General features: G+C 45.9%; 1 protein-coding gene across 2 annotated transcripts in view; it reads right to left on the bottom strand.

Annotated features, from left to right (window-relative positions):
• The window catches only part of LOC119465361 (calcium-binding protein P), a 39,860-nt gene extending 14,106 nt beyond the window's left edge, over positions 1-25,754 (bottom strand). Inside the window, exons 1-7 of one of the 2 annotated variants that reach the window (XM_037726152.2) lie at positions 25,517-25,754; positions 24,901-24,977; positions 24,671-24,749; positions 22,418-22,535; positions 19,339-19,478; positions 15,031-15,246; positions 7,861-8,452 (exon numbers count right to left, since the gene is read on the bottom strand). In XM_037726152.2, coding sequence (XP_037582080.1) covers positions 7,861-8,452; positions 15,031-15,246; positions 19,339-19,478; positions 22,418-22,535; positions 24,671-24,749; positions 24,901-24,977; positions 25,517-25,582 — 1,288 coding nt within the window. In that variant the 5' untranslated portion in view covers positions 25,583-25,754. The remainder of the gene's footprint in view (positions 1-7,860; positions 8,453-15,030; positions 15,247-19,338; positions 19,479-22,417; positions 22,536-24,670; positions 24,750-24,900; positions 24,978-25,516) is intronic. The other variant, XM_049669310.1, reaches the window with a different exon arrangement.
• Positions 25,755-26,089: the final 335 nt, after the last annotated feature.

Below are 26,089 nucleotides of genomic sequence, written 5' to 3'. Positions count from 1 at the left end.
TCAAAACGAAACAACTGTTTGCTGCAACCGCTGCGAATAAAACTGCGGCCGCTATAGACGTGATTATGAATGGCGACATTGCGGTGCTGAAGGCAGGCGCCCGACGCACGCACCGAGTCAGAACGGAACTACCGTTCGCTGCAACAACTGCAGACAAAACCGTGGTCGCCATCTACGCGATCATCAATGGCAACTACGCAGTTTTTTAGGCATGCGGCCGACGTGTGTACCGAGTAAAAACGAAACTACTTTTCGCTGCAACCTCTGCAGAGAAAACCGCGGCCGCTATCGACGCAATCGTGGAGGATGATTACGCAATTATGAAAGCCCGCGGCCAACGCGGTATTAATACAGAATACAGGCTTTAAATACACAAATAGGCACGAAGTGTTGTGGCATTGTTGTCATTCACGTATGATTTCAGCCGATGACTATGGCGATGCAGACTCCACTGCTTTGTTTCGGTTGGATGCTAGTGACGTTCTTGCTCTTTTGAGGCACTCCTCGCGTGCTGAGCTCCGAAAGTTGTCCGAATTAACCAATAAGCGGCCAAATAAGTCCGAATTAACGAGAGTTTGATTGCATTGAATAATGCATATGCCAGCTGAGACCAGAGGACAAGTCTGGATTAACCGATTTTCTGAATTAACGAGGGTCGAATTAACGAAGTTTTACTGTACACGGGCGATGTGCCGTATTTTGTAAGTATAATCCACGGCAGGTGCAAAGACTAAGGGCGAGCAGAAATGGCTGGCATCTTGATGCGCGTTGTGTTCCCGAGCGCGCCTAATGTTTGGGGTCGTGTAATCACATTTTCAAGACACGGTGAAGCGAGAGGCATCTCGAAGCATTCGCACTCTGTTGCCGGCGCTCTTCGCGACGACAGTATTGTGACAGCAAGTGTTTGCAGTTTACATTGAGTGAGAGCTGTTCATGTTTGCCTTGTGTGCGTGAATATCATGCTTGTTAATTTAAAGCTAGCGAATGTTTACTGCAATACTGCTTTTGTAAAGCCGGTAAAACTATGAACTTTGTGTGGTTGTCTATCAATTGCTATGAATGCTTTGCCTAGAACTTAAATGGGCCCTGCAACATTCTTTTGGGTCTACCATTTTTGCTCTAGACCTTTTCATAAAATATCAAAGAACCAAGAGCAAGAGCAATGATGATAACACGTACAAACACATGCTATCGACTGAAGAAAATTCAAAATACAAGCAAAATGCGAGTTACCCTAGACTCGAGAAATTTCACGGCTCTGGATTCCACGTTTCACCCGCCCATGACGTAAAAACTGTGGTGCCTAATAGCACCAGGGCACTGATGTTACGTAGCGGAAGTCGGAGCACCATGGTTGCCAAGCCTGGTGGCATCACCATGGCCTCTGCAATCGTGCAGCATACAGTCCGACCTCAGAGGCTGTGGCGTCACTCCTATGGTTACAACTTCCATGACACGGACGTTGGCGCACCATGTGCTCAGCGTGCTGATGTGTCGTTCCCATAGTTCCCATGGCTGTGTATGATAATTAAGCAATGATAATTAATGGCTGTATGAGGTAATGCCATAGTTTTTCTGCAGTACTTGCAATATCCATCGGAATGTAAATTGCACATTATATTTTTAACCAACAATCATAGTGCTGCACATTGATCTCACATCCACAGCACAAAAGTGTATGAAATCACCTTATCGTGATGATGCTGTCAGTGTTGCTCAACAAGCTCTCTCAGGAGCGTTGCAGGTCCCCTACAATACTTTCCTGTGGAAAGCAGCTTTTTTTTTTTAACGATTCATTTTATGCATTTCACCACAAAGGAGGAAATGGGCTCATTCATTTTTTTAAAGCCTTGGTATGTTGCCAATGCTACTTTGCTGCCCCAACAATTATTGTGAAGCTTAAAGGGACACTAAAGACACAAATTATTTCTGCACAGTAAAATCTCGTTACTACAAATACCAGATTAACAAACTTTTCAGAAATCCCCCCCCCCCGCTGACTTCTTATAGGTTCAATGAAAAATATTTCAGTACAGTGAAATCTCGATATATCGAAATTCAGGGGACTGCGGTAAATGTTCGTTATTCTGAAAAGTCGTTACAGTGAAAGCCCCGAAATGAAACATTCCGTCCATTAACTTATCAGTTCATAAGTTGTCACCATATGAGCTATCCACCAAGACGTCGCTGTTGACTCTTGATTGTTGCTGCTATTTGTCATCGCTTTCGGTGTCACGCACCACCGAAGCACCGTGTAAAAGAGTGACGCACTCAAAACAGACGCTGACGTCGAGAAAACTACCGATAAAAAGGAAGCTCCATGTCGCCTCCGAAGCGCAATGTTACTTCATTGTTTGTTTATTCTCACAATTCTTGCCGTAAACACCACAACTGTCTCGCTCGAGGCGAGGCGGACACCAGAACTATTTTAAAGCTCAAGCGCGCATAAATGACACTGCCCGGAAAGTACAAAGTGTGACCGTCTGGCAACCCCGCGAGTACGGCGGTTACACTTCTCCGTGCGCATAGCTACTACGGCCATAAAAAGCGCGAAAGAGGTGCACGGAAAGAAGGGCGAAAGAAGGAAGAGACGCGACTCCGTTGCTAGGCGACACTTTTCTGGGCAGAACATGCGCTCGCAAAGCCCGATGAGTCATCGCCTCAGCTAGTGTTCCAACAGACCTGCACGTGACAATCACCACTTCGAGACCTTCTCAGAATGAAGCCCGACTGTTCAGCTCACCCACTGTTACCCTGCCTCAGAAACAAAAAGCGCAAGTCAAGAGCGAAAGTATTTTGCGCTGATGCCTGACCCGATGTGCGCCTTCTGGGCCTGCTGGTCCCACTGCTCTACTAACCTGCGCTGTTGGAATATCCGTCCACGCGGGGCCTTCGCGCACACTGGGCTGCTGTAGAGCGCAAAGGCACCGTCCTAAACCAGGGACGGATCCATTGCAACGCTTGTCGTGTCATTTGAGGGTTGAGTGGTACGGAAAAGGTGTGCGCAAAAGAACCAGCACGCGTGCGGGCGGGCGGGCGAAAGCCGCTTCCCTTGTGACATGCTGCTGTCACCGATTCGCGTGATTGTCTCGCTGCTTTCGACTCTTTTTCGGAACTCATGGAGCGATTATCGTGGGCGATTGGCCTTTCGAGAGGCGGCCGCCCCGCTTTCCGACCCTCCGATGCTGCATGCCAGCGTTTTTTTTCCTCTTTTTTTTCTTTCCCTCAGGCGCCGTTTGTCTCAGGTTTTCCAGACCCGTGCGCCGTGGCGTCCGCTTTCTGCGCCTTGTCTGCTAGCCGCCTGTTTAGGCTGCCGTGACTGGATACATGGAAATCTAAGAATCCCAGATTTTGGAATATGAGTTCGTAGTACTGAGGCGTTAACATGACACAGAAATTGAATAATGATCACTATTTTGAAAAGTTCGGTATTCTGAAGTTCGTAGCACTGAAATATTTTTAGATAGAAGCCATAAGAAGTCAGCAGGGATTTCTGAAAAGTTCATTAATCTGAAAAGTTTGTTAATGTGGGGTTCGCAGTAACGAGATTTTACTGTACAGTGGAATCTCGATGATACGATCACGGCTAATACGAATTTCCGGATGATACGAACTTTTCTGCGGTCCCGGCCGAGCCCCATTACTTTGCAACGTGCTAGAGAACTGTTGTTACAAATCGATTTTCGACCCGCGTCGGTTGATACGAATAAACGCCGCCCCACCGACGGCCGCGAAAGAGAACAGCGCGCAGTCACGCGCTTTCTCCCTTTCTCTTTTGGGGCGGAGGCGCGGACGCGGCGCCGGACAGCGCGGAGGCCGTGACTGGGCGCGAAGAGTTTGAAGCGGTGGCGCTTTTGTTGCTTTTGTGCTTTTCCTCCTTCTCCGCGTGCCATCGGCCGGACGGAGTGGCTGCTGTGCTTCGGGCCGCAGTTCTTTGTGTTTGCGCCATTTTGCCTAGTCGCAGCGAGCTATGTCTACCGAGATACAATCTCGGCTGATGCGCGGCCGTACGCCGAGGCACGGGAGCCTCCGTTGGCATGTCTTCCATCTACTGCGTTATCGGTGCCGATGGCACAGGGCAATTGTCTGTTTCGCTGCCAGAGTAACATGGTGCAAGATAGCACGGCACGCAATCCACGGTGCAAGATAGCGCGGCACGTCCAGTCGGGTGCTCCTCCATTTCTCCCGCTAATCGCCGTATTTTTCTTGCCGTAGGAGGCTTGCACTTCCATATTCCGAAGGCGTGCTTCGTCCAAAATTTCTTTCTAAACGAGCAATGGTCCATCACTAACCTGGGAGCTCTCAGTAATCCGAATTCTGCGTGTCAAGTGAAGACACCGACGTGGCTTACGAAGCAGACAACTGCGGTTGCCATCTTGCCCCTGTCACAGCAGCAACCAATGGAGAGACGCCTTTCAGCACGGCAGCCAATCGGAAGCCCGCTTTCACCAGAGGGCCCGTGTGCTTACCTAATACCTATCGCAGACCCAAGCTTCTTTTGCGTTTGTGCGTTTGTTACAAGATGGCGACTATGGACAAATTGAGAAGCGGAACGGCGAAACTATGTGGCTTTCGAACGATACCAAGATGGCGGCGCTCGGTGGCGGGAAATATGAGATATGACTCCGTGAACTGCGGTGATTTTGCGCGATTTAAAGCTGTTTTCTCACCCTGCGCACTGACGAATTAATGTTTTTCGGGCACTTTTAGTGCGTTTTCAGCCAAACCATTTTGATACAGCGTAGATTAGGCGTTGCAGATGCCAAAACGAGTGGTTTTAAAAAATAGATTTTTTCTCGCGATTTTCGCGATCTGATCCCCACGTCCCCCCTTAATTTGGCTAGCTTTAATTGATTTTCGATGATACGAATTTCGGATAATACGAATATTTTTCGTGACCCCGTGAGATTCGTATCACCGAGATTCCACTGTACTATGAACTTCAGAATACCGAACTTTTCAGAATAACGACCGTTTTCAGTTTCCATGTCATGTTAATGCCTCAGTACTACGAACTGATACGCAAAAATCTGAGGATTCTTAGATTTCCATGTATCCTTCACGGCAGCCGAAACAGTAGGCTAGCAGATGACAAGGCGCAGAAAGCGGAAGGCGCGGCGCATGGGTTCAGAAAACCTGAGACGGCACCTGAGAAGAAAAAGGAACGTGGGCGAAAGAATCCCCCCTCCCCCCCTATTGCGGAGGCGACGTCGCATCAGGTTTTGTGAGCGCATGCCACTGTATGTCACTGTAGAAGGCAAACCTTTTTGAGCATTTCAGACCATGTTCTGCAGTTTATCTGCATAAAGCAGTGAGTGACACTTTCTTGTAACTCACAGCCCTACTGAAAATTGTGGGGTCTCACATGCGCTTTTTCGCGCGTGCGCCGGCCCGCTTCGCGGGACCATCTCGCGAGGCTAAGAGCAGGACACCGGTATGGACGAACACGGATCGTAAGAATGCGCCACCGTTCGTGTGACCGTACACGTGAATGACTAGGCGATGGTGTCACAGCATGGGGCGAACATATTCGCTGGCTGTCGGGTCGCGGTGAGTCGGACTTCCTTGATTTGTCGTGCATCCATGTAAATGTTCTATTGGTTGTAATTTGGCTAGTGTGCATTGGTGTATGAAAGGCGCAATAAATGCCCTTTTGATTGTTTACACTACTGTGTTGTCGTTCCTTTGTCCCAAGAGCATGTGTGAGACCCCACAAAATATGAACAAGGCATGTATTACCCATTTTCACTCCATGTCATTAGCAAATACTGCAAATACCGAGACTCCCAAATTATCACGTCAGCAACAACACAAGGAATGGTGTGCGATGACATTAACCCTGTCAGTGTCAGTTTATTTAATTTTTTTTCTTTGCTCGTTTGAAGTGACACACTTCCAGCATACGATTCTTTTCTCGGATATTATGAATTGAACACAACAGTTTAATTTTGGCTATGCAAAAGGGAGAAAATGACATGGATAATTGCAAGTGGTTTTTTGGTATGGCCTTCACATTTCTGATGTCAGTGACACTGAAAGGGTTAAGTAGAAAGAGGTCAGAATTTTACGCGCTTTCACTACAAGAATATAGCTGGGAGCTGCTACACCAACAGCTCTTCTAAGACACTAAAAGTGCACTCATGCAACTTTTACAGAAATACTCAAAATACTCTCCCACAGCTGCACTATAAGCAGTATGCATACCGTATTTATTCGAATCTAGGCCGATAGTTTTTTTCAAATAATCACATACGAAACTCTAGGGTCGGCTTAGATTCGAGGATTTAAAAAAACGCGCCAGTTTTTAACTGAAACTGATAAATATGGTGCATAGTTAGCGCCATCTAGAAAAGTCAGTATCTCAGCCGCTACTAGCCGCGCCAGTAGCCAACTGAAGTACACGAGCGACGTCGCCATTTTGACATGCATCGTATCGGTAGTATCGGTATGGTGCAGCATCGGCAAGCGGTGTGGCGTTATCGTAATGGCACCAAATGGGCGATGCCACTATAGTGCGCTTTCTAAACGAATACCGTATTTACTCGAATTTAACGCGCACTTTCAACACCACCCTAAATCTGCGTCAGCATTTCAAAATGGCCGCCTCGCACGCGCGTCGAGCCTAGCTACCATAGCATGCGGAAGCTTCCTCCGTGTGCTGCAGTACACGTGCTTAGGCAATAGTCTACCGTCTGTCTTCACGTTCTCAGCGTCTGCTCTATCAGCATGAAGTACTGAGTTCATCATGATGCCGCATTTAAAAGGAAAGTGATCATCTGTGCGGAGACGGACAGAAATTGGGCCGCATCACGGGCGTTCAGAGAATCCGAAACTTGCGAGCGGGACTGGCGCAAACAGAAGGAGAGGATTTTCGCCAACAAAGCAATGCGGAACGGTTTCAGTGGACCGAAGCAGGATGTAATCTGCGACGATCCACTCCAGCGATACGATCGCCTTGGCCCTATCTTGAAAGCAATCTGCGACGGGTAAAGTCCGCCGCGCGCCGTGTTTTCGCCGCGTTGAAGCGAGAGGCATGCTAACACGAAGGCGCGCTTCGTCTCCAGCGTTCTGACAGTTCGTTTCCGCGGTCAACGAGCGAGATGTGTTCATGTTTGCTTGTGCGGGCGTGACACCGTGCTTGTTAATAGCGGTCTACTAATTTGCTATCGCATTCGATGCATCGCCTTTCGGGTTGCATTCGATGCATTGCCTTTCGGGTGAAACTGCGACTTTTTTTTATTCATCGCAACTTCAGTGCATCGGGAGGAAATCTATTTTTCCAAATGACAAAATTGTATTTCTGTTTGAAAGCATGAGGTGCGCGGTACTGGTAAAGGACCTTTTTTTCCTCACGGAAAACGGGTGCGCGTTACAATCGACGAAGCGCGAGAATCGAGTAAATACGGTAGTTGTGCTAGCCGTAGAGGGGGCCACGGGAGATGGTTTTTGCGTGCGCCGCAACGTGCGCTCCTTCCAAAAATGCACCATCTCTAATGCGCTGGATGGTACTGAATATAGCGCACTGTTTGAAGATCTCAGCAGTAAGCAAGATAGCGACGAGGCTAGCAGCGATGGTGACATAGAATGAGCTCGGCGTGTTCAAATTTAATAAATGCTGTTTCATTTTGCGAATGCTGTCCTCGCTTTTTCTTTCGGCCTACATTCGAGGTAAGTTTTTTTGTTTTTTTCTGACTTCGAACTTTTGGGGGGTCGGCTTAGAATCGGAGTCGGCCTAGATTCGAGTAAATACGGTATTACATTGAGTTCTATGGCAAGGCAAATGTTATATCTGCTCCTACAAATTATAAGTTGTAATGGCCTGAGAGCATGCTGCTAAGAGGTATGCCAGTAATATCTCACCCTGGCTGCCATATGGCGGGTGATGCTGCTGGGAAGGAGGCGAGGGCCCCTGCTGTTGTGGTGTGCCTGGGCCACTTGGTGGTGAGGACACCGGAGGTGGCGAGGAATGCTGCTGCTGCTGGGGTGGCTGCTGCTGCTGCTGTGCCTGGTTGGAATGCTGCGCCGGGTGTTGCGCCGGGTGTGGCGCAGGGTGGGGTACAGGGTGTTGCGATGGGTGCTGGCCGAGGTGCTGGCTTTGGGCCTGAGAGGCGTGTGGCTGGCTTGGGTGCTGTCCTGGGTGTGGCTGGCCAGGATGTGGCTGTTGCTGACCAGGGTGTTGGCTGGGATGTGGACCAGGGTGCTGTCCTGGGTGTTGGCTGGGGTGTTGCCCAGGATGCTGGACAGGATGCTGACTTGGGTGCTGAACTGGATGCTGGACAGGGTGCTGGCCAGGATGCTGCTGGCTGGGATGTTGGCCAGGATGCTGACCAGGGTGCTGACCAGGATGCTGCTGGCCAGGATGCTGACCGGGGTGCTGACCAGGATGCTGCTGGCCAGGATGCTGACCCTGGTGTTGCCCGTGTTGTGATGGATGCTGCTGTGCAGCCTGCATCTAAGGAATAGCAACACAACAATTTTTTTTTGCAAACCCTGGTAGACTGGAAACATTCTAATGGGAGGTAGCTACTTAGGTCATTTGTGAGCAGACTGTGAGCCAACTTGTTCATTAGTGAGGCTTTGTACAGCTTTCAAAAAAAACAACAAAAAAGAAAAACGATTTTATAAAAAATTTAAGGCTCAGTTGACGATATTCAAGGGCCTAGCCTAATGCTTCATATGGCAGTTTTCACCAAAATTTGAACAGTTTCTTTGCCATGTCTACATTGCAGAATTCAATTCTTACTGCATAAAGTAAAGCAAGAACAGGTTTGAAAAATTTATATTGCATTAAACCAAGATAATTCATCATAGAAATTGTACTGCAATTACTTGAAGCAACAGTCCACCTTGCAAAATTTTGTGTAGTGACCTCATGAGGGCTTTCTGTAGCCTTTAATGTATGTGCTGCTTGACGTTAAAGGGACGCTAAAGGCAAATCCTAAGTCGACGTGGACTGCTAAAATAGCATACCATAAACCTTGCAGCATTTGTTTCATGCCAAGAAAAAATTTTGTTTAGTGGTGAGGTTGCATATGCCATCACTACCCTTTACTGCCGTCGGTGAGTAAAACGGTGCCCAATAGATGGCGCTATAGTTTTTGCGCAAAATGCTAACGCGCTGCCGTGGCGAAACCCAGCCAAGACAGAGCGGTGGATTCGCCGCGGCAGCTGCTCTTGGGCAAGTGGGGTGGACCGTTCGGGCATCCCTCGAAATCACATGAACGTGGCACTCTTTTCTACTTGCAGTCTGATTTTTGCAAGCCCGAAAACCAGCACAGCACAACGCAATAGCGAAACTACTGAAACGCGAAAGTGCAGGTGGCGCCGGTGTCGAACAAAAACGAAACTTTTTGACCACCTGCATTACTGTCAAGGGCTATGACTTTTTTTTTTTCTACAAATCTAACATAACTGGACAAGTAGCATTTTTTTAGCCTTATTATGCAATGAAATTATGTATTTATCATGAATGGTTGATTATCAGTGACAGAATTATAATGAGAAGTGTCTTAGTCATCAGGCTACTACCTGAATGACGCGGGGGAGCCGCAAAGCGCTTCCTGCATTTACATCATTTTCTCTATTTAAATCTCTGTTCGCAAAAATATTGACGCCTCAGACGTTCTCGAGAATTAGTGTCCCTTTAAACAAACAGTCTATACAGTGGAAGCTCGTTGATATGATCTTCATGGGAACAGGAAAATAAAGTGTAACATCCGAAAATTGTATCATCAAACCAAATCGTATTAGTGGGAAAAGAAAAAGAAATGTATTGACACGTGTATTTGTTTTTCGTTCTCGAGTGACCACGTTTCACCGTCCAACAAATGCTATCGCTCAGAATGAGACAGGCTGTATTCGAAGTTTCTCGAATGTTATCCATGGTTCTATCTACTATCTGTTGTCACCGAACCTTGTGTAATCTGATTGCATGTATGCACGACGCAAATTGTGTAGTACTATCTGGAAGACATGCGGGCACCAGCGATTACTCTAGAACCTTCGATGACTCATGTATAAAAGTCGGCGTTCACAGTCCATAATAATGGACTGTGACTGCACACATGCCAAGGAATCAACACATTGCCTTCTTGTTGATGGACTGCTGGAACTTTGCGATGGCAGCTACCTTCTGCAGGTCGGGGCGGACTCCAGATTTGCTGATGACGTGGCCCAGGAACAAAAGCTCATTGTAAGAGAAGTGGCCCTTTTATGGCTTCAGAGTGAGCCCTGATGACTTGATGGCCTCTAGTACTGTCGCGAGGCACCTAAGGTGATTGTTGAAATTTCCGGCGAAGACAACAACAGCATTCAAGTAAACCAAGACAGGTCTGCCACTTCAATCCTCCTAACACCGTGTCCATCACGTGCTGGAACGTTGCAGGCGCTGAGCAAAGTCCAAATGGCATGACCTTGAACTCAGAGGCCATCTGGTGTGATGAAGGTGGTCTTCTTGCGATCCCTCTCGTTGACTTCTATTTGCCAGTAGCCAGTCTTGGGATCCATCGACGAGAAGTATTTAGCGTTGCATAGCCGATCCAATGAGTCATCTATCAGTGGGAGGGGGTATACATCCTTCGCGATTTTGTTCAGTCAACAAGAATCGATGCAGAAACGTCGAGTTCCGCCCTTTTTCTTCACCAAGACTACAGGAGATGCCCATGGGCTCTTCGACAGCTGGATGATGTCATCGCGCAGCATTTCATCGATGTGTTGCCTTATAGCTTCACGTTCTCGTGTCGAAACTCGGTAAGGGTTCTGGCGGAGTGGTCAAGCACACTTTTTGGTTATTATGCGATGCTTTTTTTGTAGCATTGGCACGATGCTCCTTTAAGGGGGGGTATTGACACATGTACTTGTATCTCGGGTGACCCCGTTTCACCGTCTAACAAATGTTATCGCTCAGCGCAGGATGGGCCTGCATGTATCAAAAGTCTCTCGAATGTTATTGATGGTTCTATCCGCTGTCTGTTGTCACCGAACCTTAAATAATCTGATTGCGCGTACGCTTGACGCAATTGTGTATGTAGTACTTTCTGGAAGACACGCAGGCGCCAGCGATTACTCTGGAACCTTCGATGACATATATAAAAGTCGACGCACTTGACCTGCAGATCAGATTTCGACGATTGCCGACTGTATTCGCCGCTATCATTGTGCTTTGAATGTCATTTGTTTTGTGGGCACAAGTTTGCCCAATAAAAAGTTAGTTCCGTCATTCACAGTTTTGCTACTGTGTCACTGACCGTCACTACCATGCGACAGTATTATTCTGAAAAACATATGCAGACTCGTATCAACGAGATTCCACTGTATATGCCTTAACCCGAAGTGCCGTGCCCGAGTATACTCGTCTGGTCGCCGATGCACACTCCTGACCATGCCGAAGATAATTTGTAAATGTGAAACATACAGAAATGCAACTTTGAACAATACAGAAATGTAAAAACTTATGACCTTGACGTTGATTACGAGGGGTCAAGGAACAATGACAGTGACAAAGAGGCCACGTTGCCTGAGGGACAATAATTATCCCGAGTAAAATCATTAATTAGCAAAAGTCAATTTCTCTTTGAATGTTCAGTTTAAAATTTGTAAAAAGTTCAGCAACATATCGTCAACAAATGGCAGTTGAATTTATAGCTTGCTAATGCGTTACTTAGAAATTGAATTTGTTGCACTACAGAAAAACACCTGGCACCCAAAGGGTTAAGAAGCTCGTCCTAATGATGCCATGTGCCAACTTTTCGTCACTTTTTGCAGTTTTTGTACAGAGTTGCCGATCAATCATTTGGACATGCGATCAATCATTTGGAGCCAGCTCTGTGACCCCAACATTGGTTACATAGACCTAATGTATAAGGACCAATGAAATTTCGGACAACTTACAGTGCGCCATGCGTTAATTTGGACTCCGACTGCACAACTGTGAGCTATATTTGTGAGGGTTTTGATACGTGACTGGTATGGCTGTCGGCCATGTCGCCGCACCGTCTCTTTGAAACCAAAACTGGCAAAGCCTAGTCAATCCATAGTAGTCATCGACTGCGCCCAAACTGCTGAGCAAGCCAAGGCACTAAATCTCAAAAGCTGCATTTGTGATTTGTGCAAATTGTTGCGAGAGGTCTGTTCAGTGCGTCCATCATTTGTTAGTTTATGTGTTATACCCCTGTCACACAGGAAGCTGCGATATCATTTGCATTTAATGACATTCGATACATCTAATGACATTAGGTACTGTGCATTGCTACGTGGCAGAAGATAATGTCATAGACCTGATGTATTAGAACTGATGAAATTTCGGACAACTTGCAGTGCGCCATGCATTAATTCACATTGACAATGGCTATTGCGATGTGTTGGAAGACTACAAGGCTAGGAAAAAATTTGTGTGTGTCCAAAATGTGCTTTAATATATGCATTTCTAATAAAAATTATTTTTGAGCCTGATGGTATTCATATGAAAATCCTATGATTATGTCAATAACCAAGACGAACTTCCAAATTAGAAATCCAATGCAGAATCGTATCGACAATCGGTCGACAGGCACCATGGCCGACAAGGCCGTCAACTTTTCCGAGAACGAGAATAGTACGCAAACTTTTGGGGAAAAATAAGCAACAGCACAACAATGGTGGAGAGACGGGCCACGATTTCGTAGCGATGCCTTCCGGTATCATCCATCATTCACAGCTGTGGCTGATCCCACTGATATTCGCATTGACTGATGAAGCATGAAAAACTTAAAAAAAAAAAAAAGAAAACCATAAGAAAAGGCATGGCGACAACATCGCGGTCACGGACTGTCTAGGCCAGAAGCAAGCATATGTGCATGCAGCAACATGTTGACAAACCTGGGCTATATTCTTGGACAGTCACTTTCGAAGATACTTTTACAATATTTCGTGTGATTAGCCCCGAGTAAGTCGACGGGCGACAACGTTTCTGGTACTGTGATAAAACAGCGTGCTGGGATCTGTGCAAAAGATGCAGTCACTTGTAGACGCCAATGCGTCTTGCGCTAGTCATGCACAATACACGATATGCAAAAGTCGGAAAGTAGACTTTCCCACACTAACTTTCCCGAGTTGGCCACATTTCTGCTAGTAGTGCTGTTAAAGCTGAGATGCGTGTTGAAACATTGGATGGTGCAGGGAATAGACGGTGGCAGGAATAAGGTCACAGACCCGCATTTTGATCTTTCAAGATACAAGCCCAAAGGTCCCCCATCTTGGTTGTGTCAAAGAAGGTGTGTGGAGAAGCGCACTTGCAGGTTTTGCATATCATCTATTGAAGGTGTCAAAGTGACAATCCAAGGATACAGGACACACTTATTGGCAACTTGTGGAATAAAGTCACTTATTTTCTGGCGAATTCAGTATTTTGGATTCCCGATTATGCAGACTTTTTGGCAGTCGTCATTGAGGACGAATTATCTGTCAGCAACTCTACATCCGAATTGCCAAAACTTAACTGATGGACATTTATTGGTTTTAACCAAAACCACGCAACCATATTTATATTGTAAACAGTGGCAACCTGTAGGACTGATAGTTTTTCTTAAGGCAAAAGCAACACTGCAGCGCAAGCAGTTCTTATCATATTCTCGAGCTATGACGACGAGCAGCTACATGGCCGATGGCATGCAGCTTACACAGGTGCCAATCACGGTGTAACCCACACGATATAACCCACATGTACCATATTTACACGATTGTAGGTCGACCCATTTTTTCAGATTTGACAATCCAATGTTGGGGGGTCGACTTAGAATCGAAACCGAACCGTGTACCGCTAGTAGGGGCAAGAGAAATGAGAAATCAGGGGCGCTACGGCGTGGTTACAACTTTGCAGCTACGTTTCCATGGTTATGGTAGAAGCGTAGCGTGTTAATTTACCGTATTGCATACATTTTGATTGCGCGCACCACGAGCACACGGCTCTTGTGGGAGCATCGATCATGAAGAGCTGCCGTTTGGGGGGTATTGGTAGTTGGCGGGAGCCGTCGTTTGGGGGGTATTAGTAGTTGGCGGAAGAGCTTTTCTTTGAGATACGATGGTTTTCGACGGCCGCACGCATCTGTCACTTCTGCTATTGTGCTGAATCGTCGCGCCTGTCATGAGTGCCAAGAACTTTCGGCGCTTGTTCACAGCAGCGTTCAAACGGGCTGCTATCCTCCATGCTGAGGAAACTCACAACTGCGCAGCTGGACGCAAGTTTGGAGTCAGTGAACGTGTGGTGCGGCAGTGGCGGCTTCAGAGCGAGGAAATTTGGCCTCCCTGGCTACTGTGTGCGGGTGGGTCCTCTCTGCGTGGGCGGCTGTACCGCGCAATGTCGTGGTGCGGTCGTTCGCGAAGTGTGGACTCGCACTTGAAGACGACGTGCTGTGGGACCGCAGCAGCTATGACGGCAGCAGCGCCAGTGAGGTCGACTCTAGTGATGATGAGTAGTCTTAGCAACCACATCAATAAATTTCCCTTGTGTGAATGCACTCACGTGGTTTTTCTCCCCCCCCCCCCTTTTTTTGAGACATACAATTTTTTTGGGGGGGGGGGGGGGGGGGGGGGTCGACCTACAATCGAGGCGACTTACAATCGTGTAAATACGGTAACTGTACAAACCCACATGAGAGCGCCGGTGACAAGCATCTGAGTCACCGTCGCTGTCATGTGGGTTTGTACAGAAGAAATGGTTGTGCTATGGCAATGTTCCTAGCTCGAGAAAATCAACTATGTCAGCTGCACTTATGGTGCACAGCAGTACAGGATAGTGAGCTAGACACTGAGCGATGCACATGGCACTGGTGCTACTGTTTACATTTCTTTACCCATTCCCACCAATGTAACATTACTTGGGGTAGATGCAGTTCAGCAAATGGGCCCTGGCTTCCAGAAGTTGCTCACTCACCAAACAGTAGCGCCTACGACAGCAGCACCACTGCATGACTTAAAACTCACAATGACTGAGCAAGTTCACTCGAGAACATCTGCAACAGACAGTGCAAGTCCAGAGCCAATAAATGGCAGTACCTGCTGCTGAACAGGTCCCTGTGGACTGGCGGCATGCTGAGGCATCTGGTGGCCTTGGCTGGGCTGGTGTGCTGAGCCCATGCCAGGCTGCATGGCTGATGGGTGCGAGGGTGGCTGCGGAATGTGCTGACCACCTGGCTGTTGACCCATGTGTGGCTGTTGACCATGCTGGTTCATTGCAGGGTGCTGCTGTGAAGATGGCTGGTGCTGCATTGGCTGCAATAGCCCCCAGAGTGGACAGCAGTCAAGCACTATCAGCAGGCCTAACTTTAAATGAAGTGCTACAAGGCCAGCATTTGCATTTTTCTACAACCTATACCAGGAGAACGAAGAAGACTTGGTGGCTGCATTATTTGTGAAGCTCTTAATTTTACTCAAAACAAACACTCGAACTTCGTTATAACAAAACGGGATATAACGAAATAATGGATATAATGAAGTAAATGAAATTTCTCTTGAAATCCTCATAGAGATCCATGTATTTAAAACCTCGTTTTACCGCCCTGAAATTGTCCTGCCAATGGATATACTAACAAACTAGCTTCGTCTACAAAAAAATACCCGATCGTTGCGTGCCGAGTACATCACTTTCCGCAGGGTTCAGAACGCCCAGAAGTTCAAAACTCCAGGGTCCCCACGTCGAATACGTCGCCGAGCAACACTGGCGCACAAGCAGCAGCTCACTATCACACTTCTCCACTGAACTCTCTTATGCATGCCTGGCTGCGCGAGATGCACGGCGGAGTGAAAGATTAGTGCATTCACTCCTAACGCACGGCGCATCGTGCAGACCGGCGCACTTGGGCGTGGCCTCCGAGATCTCCCCGGCGTGTCTTGGGGGTCATGCGCAAGCCTGCGTGAGTCCTGCCATGCTGCGCGGCGATGCGAAAAGATTAATGCATTCACTTCTTTTTCTACGGTGCACCGCGCAGGCAGCCGCAGCTGGGCCTGGCCTCAAGAGATCTCTCGGGCTTAATATCGGGGGTCATGCCCAGGCCATCCATTCACTTCTCCCTGCGGCACACCGCGCGGGCTGGCAGCTGGGTGTGTCTTCCGAGATCGCATTGGCATCAGTGCAATCTCAGAGGCCACGAGACGGCGGAGCGAAGCCAGCGTGGCGAAGTTCGCTTGCCTCCTCGATTATACAGCGCAGCACTGTGTCGTATTGTGTGCCACATGCTGCTTGACTGAGAAGAGCTAAGTGGAAAGCGGACGCGAAAGACCATCACACTGGAACAGAAGGCAGCTACCTAAAGGTTGTCGCGTCATGTGCCAAGTCAGTAATCAAATTTCATTGCATGCGTGGCCGTGTAGCGGTTCCACGGGCCACAAGGCCGTCTTATTTCTATTTTTACAATTGCGCACCACACTGGCATATATCGCACTAAATGGCAATGGATATAACGAAGTAACAGATATAACAAACTAATTTCGGCTCCTCCTTCAACTTCGTTATAACGAGGGTCGAGTGTAATTGGATGCGTTATAGGCTACAGCGTCTTTCTGCACCATTATGCTGATTTAGCATAAACGAGCAGCAGCAGCTGGGGGGACGCTGAGGAGTGGATAACAGGCTCCGATTGACTAAGACGGTTGTGACGTTATCCAAGGTACCGCCGCGGTGCCCGATTCAAATGTGGCACTGAACACCCTTGCGCTTCGTCTTTGACAATCCGAAATCCAACACATTTTGTTTTGAAATTGGAATTTCTATCTCAACTGAAGCTTGTCAGTGCAGCACTGGCATTGGAATTAATAATGTGCGAACATGATTGCTGCAGTTGGGCGACTGCAGTGCAGCGAGGCATGGTGCAAGTAATAGTGGAGCATTAGGCCAATTCGCATTTCAAAAATGCTGATTGCCACAACTACATTGAGCCTCAAGTGGGCCCTGTGTGTTCTGGTGGAGAGAAGCAAGGTCACAAACGTCTGCAGGGAGACGTAGCTGGACTTGCTGTGTGCCAGCTCAACAGCTCACTGCATGCAAAATCCTGCGACGAAACTCCCAAGTGCACGTGCTTTCACTGCAGTTATAATTGTTCTTAATTTCAGAAACGAATCAGACAAACATGACTTAAGGCTCAATGAATGAATTATATAGACCCTTTTATCCAGACTCCAAAAATCATTCAGTCACGTGTTGGCACCCAAGTTTCCAAAAAAAAGTCAACAGGTACATGTGTTTAACGCATTCAAGTATTACCGTTGTGGTAATGGTTCGCATATTACCATTGCAGTAAATGGTAAACGGCAACTTTGTGCGAACATAGCACTACTGCAATCAAATGTGATGTAAAACTGCAAGGTGAATTGGCTCCATTTATATTACCAGGTTAAGTTTCAGGTGTGCTCATTTTATATGCATGAGCAATGGGCTTTGATGGTAATAGCAGTCGAGGAAGTGTTTTGAACAAGCCAATCACTTTTTAAGGCAGTAAATTCTCTAATTATCACCCCACCAACAAATTAATTATTCAAGTTATGGTTGTTGGAAACTGCACCATTGCAATTACCGGTAATTGTACAGCAGAACACTGTGCAAAAGACCGACAGCATTATTTTGCTATACAAGCAACAGTGTTCAATTCCTGAAAAATACTGTTATCCCTACATGGATGAATGCAAAAGCATTGTGACCACCAAAGGTCGAGGGTTCGAGTGCCTTAATTAAATTAAGTTAATTAAAGGGGCCCTGAACCACCCCTCGGGCTTGGTGAAATAACGTAGTCAGCGGGTAGCATATGCAGCTGTGAACATCTCAGCCAAGTTTTGCTGCCGTACACGGTGCGTGGAGCTCGCGAGCCGAGCGCAAAGTCACCTTTCTCTGAAACGCTCTTTTCAACAGAAGCTATGATTCTCACTCTTTTCTGGACGCTTTATTTCGTAATAAACCAGATTCACATACGTGACTGCTATTGGTCACTGCGGTTGGCTACACTGCGGCTGTCGCGGAGTGCTGCCACGAGTCCACTGGCTAAGCGCACCGTGGCTCGCTGAGGACAACTGCGTTTGGCTTACATTTAGCGCGTCATAGGCACCAAAATCGGAAGTTGTGGCGTCTACATTAACATCCAAAATGAAATTTGAACTGCGTGCCACTGTGCCATTTCGAAGGCGGAGCGTTGTGGCCACGCCCCACTCCGCCGTCACCTTCGCAGTGCAAGGCATTGAAGAACGAACGGGAGCACAGCGGAAGCAGTGTTTGCCAATAACTCCACTTCTGCTGAACGCATCGAAGTACTTTTTGTAGCAAAGTATTTCTGAAATAGCCTATTTTCATGTCAAATGCCTTTCTCCACTTCGATAAAAAGTGGTTAAGGGCTCCTTTAATTATACCTGTGCATTAACTACCTTAATTAACTGTGCCTGAATTGGCTTACTAGCTTTCTGGACCATCGTGGTCAGGCCAACGCCGAATTTTCCCCCTCATGAGCCATATAATGCTTTCACATTAATATGCATGCTTACTAAGCACATTTTTTTTTTAAAGAACGTTACAGGAAGACCGAAAAATGTGCATGACAGGCTGTTGCCCTGCTGCTTTCATTCAAGCTAGTGAGCTCGGTGGAAGGCTTGATCCTTATGTTGATGCCACTTCATGTGGTTTCCTTCCACACAATCATTTTCTGCTACAATCAGTGCACAATAGGGGTGGAGCTACGACAAACTTAGCCTGCGATTGCTGTGCTTCAAAATGCACAATTGAGAAGAAATTAATTTCACGAGTTCAAATTATACTGCCAGATCTTCCAATTCCAAAACCATTTGAGTTTTTCCAAAACCATTTGAGTTTCCGTTTCCCTTTAAGCTTGCACATTGACAATCTGTTCATTAGATGTGCATTGCTCAGTTATACCAGCCTCAGCAATTTGTGTGCCTGAGAAGCATCCTTTATTTTTATGTTGCTGGAAGCCCATGGTGCTAGGCCTTGCAGTGCTTGCAGAGACCATATGCCATTCATCACATGCTTAGTATCTAGCACTGTTTGTACATACTTTTGCATTGGTCACTCTTGGCACGCATTAACTGCAGTGGCGGTGCCAAGGAGTGTGGGCGATGGGGGCCATCTTGCCCTGGTACGATCTCTGGCACAATCTCGAAAAAACTGGCAAGATCTCGCCTTTAATATGAAACTTGTTGCTTACGACATGATGCACACGAAATGCAGTAATAAGGTTGACCTTTATCCAAGCATTTTGTTGTTGTTGTTGAAGAGGCCCAAAATAAGGAGAGACAGAAGCCTACCTAACACACAGTGCCTGGTATGCGGCAAAGAATGCTTTGCATTAAAATAAATAAAAGCCTCACCGATTGGTGGTGCGGCTGCTGTGCTGGCATAGGCTGCTGCTGACTGACCATAGCGGAGGATGGCGGTGGGGGTCCAGATCGCCCATAGCCCGACATTCCATGGCCCCCCATGGGTGACTGCTGGCCAGCTCCAGGCCCGCCTTTAAAGACAAACAGACAACTGCAGCCCACCTACCACACTGCACAAGGTGAACACTACAACTGCCTATTAAAGAGAGCCATCACAGAAGACTGCATAATAAGCTGCAGCAGCCAGTCTGGGCAACATTTCATACAGCTTCAAAGCAAAAATTCTATAAATCACAACATTTACCTAAACAGGGAACTTTCTGGCCCCAACAGCCTTCAGATAGTACCAAGGAAGTTCCCTTACACACTAAGTACAGTAAATATGTTGCAAGTGCAAAAAAAAAAAAAAAAAGAAAAAGAAAAAGAAAATTATTTTTTTCTATAAATGTACTCTCCACGGCCAGAAATAACCGTCAACAATTGGTCTCAATTTTTCTTGATGTAGCGGGATGATGGGCATTAGAGGTATAAACAACTCGGTGGAAATGGCAGCAAGTGCGGTCGTCAAATACCCACACCACACTCGTCTGTCCCTTTATATTGGTGCCACACGGTTTTTCAGACGCATTGCTGGCAATGAAGTTCATTCTAGAACATGCCTAGCGATACACTAGCGATGTGTACAACTGTGCACACAGCACCTGAAAGGTTAACTACAATGTATTCTAAAACAGCCAAAGACAGAACTCTGCAAGTTTTGAGAACATTTACTGCACCACAATGGGTCAAATATGAAAAAATACATTGAAATCCGTGACGTGACAACTACGCACCAGCGCTGGGGACTGTTAAACTATGCATACTAAAAATTGGGCCTTTCATAAAAAGCAGAATAACACAATAGGCAATGTTGTGCAGAACAGCAAGCAGAATAAGAACTGACAAAAATGTACAATTGCTGTGTAATGTAATTACTGCTTCAGCAATGGGACTGAATGGACAAGGGTGTGCCGCTTTTAGATGCAGTAAAGAGACCAGTATATAGAGAGGAAAAAAAAAAAAATGCGGAAACCATTGACGATGAGCATCAATGCAAGCGAATAGCCTGAACGCTTCTAGAAATATACTCGCTCTGCTAAACGAATGATGCACTTAAACGCGCATATTTGTTGCATTGAGCAATATAGGTAGCGTTTGTTGTTTCCATTGCATAATTCCGCAGAGCACAGTTAACAAGAACATCTGCAGCGGAAGCATAGACTAAACGCTACATCACAGCATCTAAACCTTGAAATTCCCCAAAGCTCTTGCGAAACAACATGTATGCCTCAGAGCTAATGTAGTTGGCATGCAGTGACGAACTGACCCTGCAATTCGGCTGCGCAAGGGCACGTGCAATTAAGATCGGAGCCTTTGTATCGGCAGTGAAAGTCCAACCACCACTGACCACTAAGAAATGAAGCAAAAGAGCCAAAGAAAGCTATTCGCTTTAAGAACTAACTGGCATGTAGATGCGAGCCACCACTGAACACTTTCAGGCCTCTCCTTTCCAACAGTGAAGGACAAGCTGAGTAAATGCAGAAAAGTCCGTTTTTGCTTTCTTGGCAAATTATTTCTCGGTGATGAAACCCTTCTGGCCAAAACTTGGAGGACGATTAAGCGTCGCCTTCAAGAGTGGAACGTGATAGTCTTGCACTAGCTGAATCGCTTGAGCTTGCAATTTACCTCATCTCATCACTCTACCTAACTTTCTGCCGTCCTCCACTCCAATGGTCTACCGGTTATCTGCCCTACACATTACATGGCCTACCCAGCTCCATTGATTTTTTACAGTACAGTTGTCTATGGCTAGGATCCCGGGATTTCTTTGTGGTGTAACGTTGACAGAAAACAATAGTGGGCCGATCCCGGTGGCAGTGCAAGGAAGAACAATGGCTCATAGCCCCTTAACGCAGAGGCTAAAAGCAGTGACTATTGCAAGCAAAAAGGGGTTTGCGCGCGAGTTTCCGCATAACAGAAGTATGTTTTTTCGTATATTCAAATTACAATCTGACACTATCATGTCTGTAGGTTGTGTGTAAGTCGAACATTACGAATTTTGCGACACATTTTACTTTGAGAAATTCAATTAGTTATGCAACGCTTACGCGTCACGCGAAGGGCCTACGTGGAGTGCGACCCCGAGTTTGACGCCGACTCCGAGACCACGAACCCCGAATCCTACAGTGCCCAAAAGATCAGTAGGTGAATGCAGTGATATAACACAATTTCCCTAGCAGGTTAAAATTTATTCTGGTTCTGGGACCAAACCTAGGACTAACGCTTTTTCGCGGCGGTGGCTTTACCATCCGAGTTAACCAGGAGGGTAGCAAAACAAAGAAAGACTGAAATTGACAACTTAAAGTGGAAGGATACTGAGTGTGGAAAATCAGTTCTGTGGAAATCCAAAAGCTGGGGAATTTCACAATAGGGAAAAATTGGCATTCACCTCAGAGTAGCACAAATTAAAAAAAGAAATCCATATTGGTTACACAGAAAGAAAGGTGGGAGTCGCTCTACTATCCCAGCTAACTCAGAGGCTAACAGATCACAGAGGGAGGATTAACTATTCCAAGTGGAGGTACAACGAATACTGCAAACAAGTTCTGTCGAAATTTGCAAGGTTTAGAGCAAATTTCATGAAAGGGATAAATTATCCTCCACCTCCAGACCAGGATGAACTTTTCTTAAGCAACAATGCTTTCTTTCTGAGAAACTCGTATGGGCTTCCTTTGTAGCTTCATGTTATTCGGAGGTAGATCAAAATTTTTCTGTTTCACTGAAGTTACAAGAAGAAGCTATGCCAAACAAAAAAGAACCAAAGCCAAATTGCTCACAATACCTCTGGTCACACAAAGGTATAAAATAAAAAAAGAAACAGTACACACCATTCTAGACAAGAAATGGACCTCTAACAATCATTTCAGCAATATATACAACATGCCCAAAGGTTTGACATACATATTGCTCAAGAAAGTGCAAAGCAGTTGGGGACACAGGGCTACACAGCAAGTTTAATTTATGCAACTACCTGGAGCTGTTTGCTGCTGTGACTGCATAGACGGGCCATATGACTGTTGGCCAGGCATGAGACCACCTGGTGCAGGGCTGCCTCCTTGATCAGGACCTCCCGGTCCACATGGTGGCGGCTGCGGTAGACAAACAGCAATAAGCAGCCTGCTTTTGCCATCATTTATTTCTACCATGAAGCTCCCAAAGTTTTCAACTTCAGGAGCCCTACCAGTTTAAAAAATGTAATTGCAAGGTTTAATTTCTCAAATCTGCACAGTGGTTTATGAGAGATGCTGCAGTGGAGGGCTCCGGTTTAATTTTGACCAGCTGGGGCTCTTAAACGTGCACGTAAATCTGTACACAAGTGTTTTGGCATTTCACCTCCATTCAAATGCGACTGCTCTTGCCAAGAATCAAAACTGGCGACCTCATGCTGTGCAGCAGAACGCCATAGCCACTGAGCCACCGTAGTAGGTGGAATACCGGCTTTCCAGACTAAAGTAAAATACTGTGCTTTCAGGTTTATTTGCTTTTCCAGCAATAAAGTCTTGCCCGCACAAGTAACCAAAAAGTAGCGGTGGCTTCCCAAGTGGCTATGGCTCTCACAGGAGGTCAGACGCAACAAGGAAAAGCAGGCATGCACGAGAACAAGACATCTTGCTTGAAATAGTGAAATGATCTCCAAACGCTGATACATTACAAAAAGTTACAAACGGATTAAAGTGTGGAAACAACCACTACATAAACAAAACTGCGAGGAAGGTTAACAAAATATGTTCAGGCAACAACAACAAAATGCCACAGAAATGGGCAGAACCAAGTATACATGAGCAGACTTTCACAAAACAAATTTTAGTTTGCAGAATGGACATGCAAATTTTTATGCTGCTTTGAAAATTCTGCATAGGCCCAGAATTTTCTACAAGCATGAACCAACCACCTGCAATAGCATCTGCCTGTTTCAGTGAAAACTGCTATGGACTGTTTGTGGGGACATTTCGGATTCCTGCCTCTGACTGAACTGTGGTCTCTTAATATGACAAATTTGTTACATCCCCCAGCCTCACAAGGGTAAGTGACATAATGTTGAATCCAGGCTGATACTTAGTACAGGAAAGCCAGCTGGGCATACTCATGCATAGCAAGATGTCCTGCATTTCAGAAGCCTAATTTCATATTTCATTTATTATACCCTCAGGGCCTTATGGCATTACAGTACATACAACAGGAACAATATTTTGAAATAAGAAAAAGACAGAATGAAACAAAAGTTCAAGAAAAGAGTAAAATCCCAAAACAAAGAGAAATGAAAAGTGCATAATGAGAAATAATGGGAAATTATGAATAACATCATGCAAGCAAGGTTGCAACAGTTTGAAAGAGGAAACAGAATAAACACAGTTAAACAACAGTGTTTAATCATGAACCATGATCGCAAACTATGAGGAAACACAAATAACAATATCACTACTCAAAACTAAAAATATTTGTTAGTTTCCCTAAACCTGGTTGAATCAGTAATGCTGACGATATCACATGGAAGGTTGTTTTATTCGTAGCAAGTCTTTGGTAAAGATGAATTAAAATGTTTTACGGTTTCACAATAGGGAATATTAACTTTCTGTGCATAGTCAAATTGCTATGATACAAACACTGGTGGAACTACGAGGAGAGAATGAAGATGACTGTGGTGGTAAATTCTGTGAAACAGACTAAGTCTAGCTATCTTCTGCAGTTAGTAAGTGACGAAAGATTTAGAGATGATTTCGTTAAACTTAAGTTGCTTTACAATTTCACCCCTCAACCTGGAATATAGATTAGAAATGTAGTAGTGGTACAAAGAAGCATGCAGTAAACTTTTTGATTGAGGATCAATGCATTAGCTACAACCAAATTTTATGTTTTCTCAGATTCTGTGCAGTGCTGTAAAGACTTTTGTGATAGGGTGTACCTTCGTGCTACCACAGTTCAAATGCTTCTGACTGGGAACATCAGCACAGCTGTATGCAAGCAGCAGAAGTACACCGAGCCAATACAACATATAAGGACACTAAATTTAGGGTTCACTGCTGCTTTATTGCTGCTGTTAAAATGCAACATGCTGTAACACCTTTCACTGGTATACAAGGCTCCATAATGGGTGACATGGCATAACCTTACATGACCTAAGCCTCAAGAAGAAACATGAAATACAATAAGGTGTCATTGTCACAGCATCTCAGCAGAAGTGCAGATATCTATGGTCCCTAGAGTGCCCAAAAACGATACTTACAATAGATGCCTGCACCACAGGACCAGCGTCTGCCACTGATGCCAAGTAGACTAGATTCCTGTGCAAAATTTGCTGATACCTACAAGGCAGAAAGCAAACCACTTTTTTTTTTTTTTACCCCAACCGCAAAACAGAGAAAACAAGGACGTTCAACATTAAAATATCGGTGCTCCTTGTACACATGCGACACATTCGCAACACGAAGGCATTTCGTGAAAATGCATACTCACTGCAGACATTCCGAAGCTTTCCCTTTGTTTTGATAGTCGACAATGGCTTGTATTAACTGGCTATTTTCATCCAGCATCTACAGCGAACAAAACAGAGACGGAATTATTGAAAAGCGCAGAAGCTGGGCGCATTTTCTTGTGATTGGTTTCAAATCAGAAGCACTTCAGACTTGACAACGCATGCCTTTTGGTACTGAAGTTCTTTACTCGTCCCGCACAGAGCAATACTTGCACAGTTACCGAAAAGCGCCGAAGTTTGAGGAATTATCTGTCCATGTGTTGTGCCATATTGGTTTCAAACCTCAGGCACTTCAGGCGTGACAGCACATGCCTTCTAGTACCGAAATTATTTTCTAGACACGCACACAGCGGCACTTACTAGACACAGAACGAACAATTACGCCATGTACTTTATGGTCGTTTAAAAGAACCGCATAACGTGCCTGTCACAACACTATGCATATAATGAATGCTCTAGCAAAATGCAACGCCAACTAACTGTCTTTCAACAAATACAAGCCTCTGGCATGATTCTAGCACTTTACGTTCAAATTGAAGCACTGCTGAAAATATTTTATGCGCCTTAGCAACCTGAATACCGCTAGAAAATACCCACCTTTTGTATCTGAGCTGGACTTGGGTTATGTCGCCCTTTCTGTTGTTGTGCGAAGGCGACCGACATGTCACTTGGCTTGATGGGTCTTTGAGGCAGACCACGTGAGTTATTGTGCTCAGCAGTACCAATTAGTGTACGGTCTGAGCGCGAAAATGCAAAAACGATGACTTGCCTACATCGACGGTACAGCGAAGCCAAACAATGGTTACGCGAAAGGAAGCGCGGATACACAGTGTTCCTAGACGCCAAGTGCACGAATACCGGGAATCCAGTGTTGCCGCGATATATTTTGGAGATGCTGCTGACACAGTGACGATTTTTCATTTCGGTTTACGTTCCGGTTTAGCCAAAACGGTTCAGTTCCTGTTCTACTTTGCAACGAAAAAATAACGTTTCAAACCAGTTTGAAGAAGTTTACGTTATAATAAAGTCGCAGTTTAGCCCGAAAGTCAAATCTCAGATTGCCATAGCAAATTATTAGACAGGTATACGAAGTAAGGTAAGTAGTTTTATGGCCGTATAAATCGCAGTAAACATTCGCTCACTAACTAAATTAATAAGCATGGTGTCACG

The sequence above is a fragment of the Dermacentor silvarum genome, chromosome 1 (assembly GCF_013339745.2).
Source record: "Dermacentor silvarum isolate Dsil-2018 chromosome 1, BIME_Dsil_1.4, whole genome shotgun sequence".
Taxonomy (NCBI): Eukaryota; Metazoa; Arthropoda; class Arachnida; order Ixodida; family Ixodidae; genus Dermacentor; species Dermacentor silvarum.
Note: the sequence above shows the minus strand (reverse complement) of the source record. Positions and strands in the feature narration are given on the sequence as shown.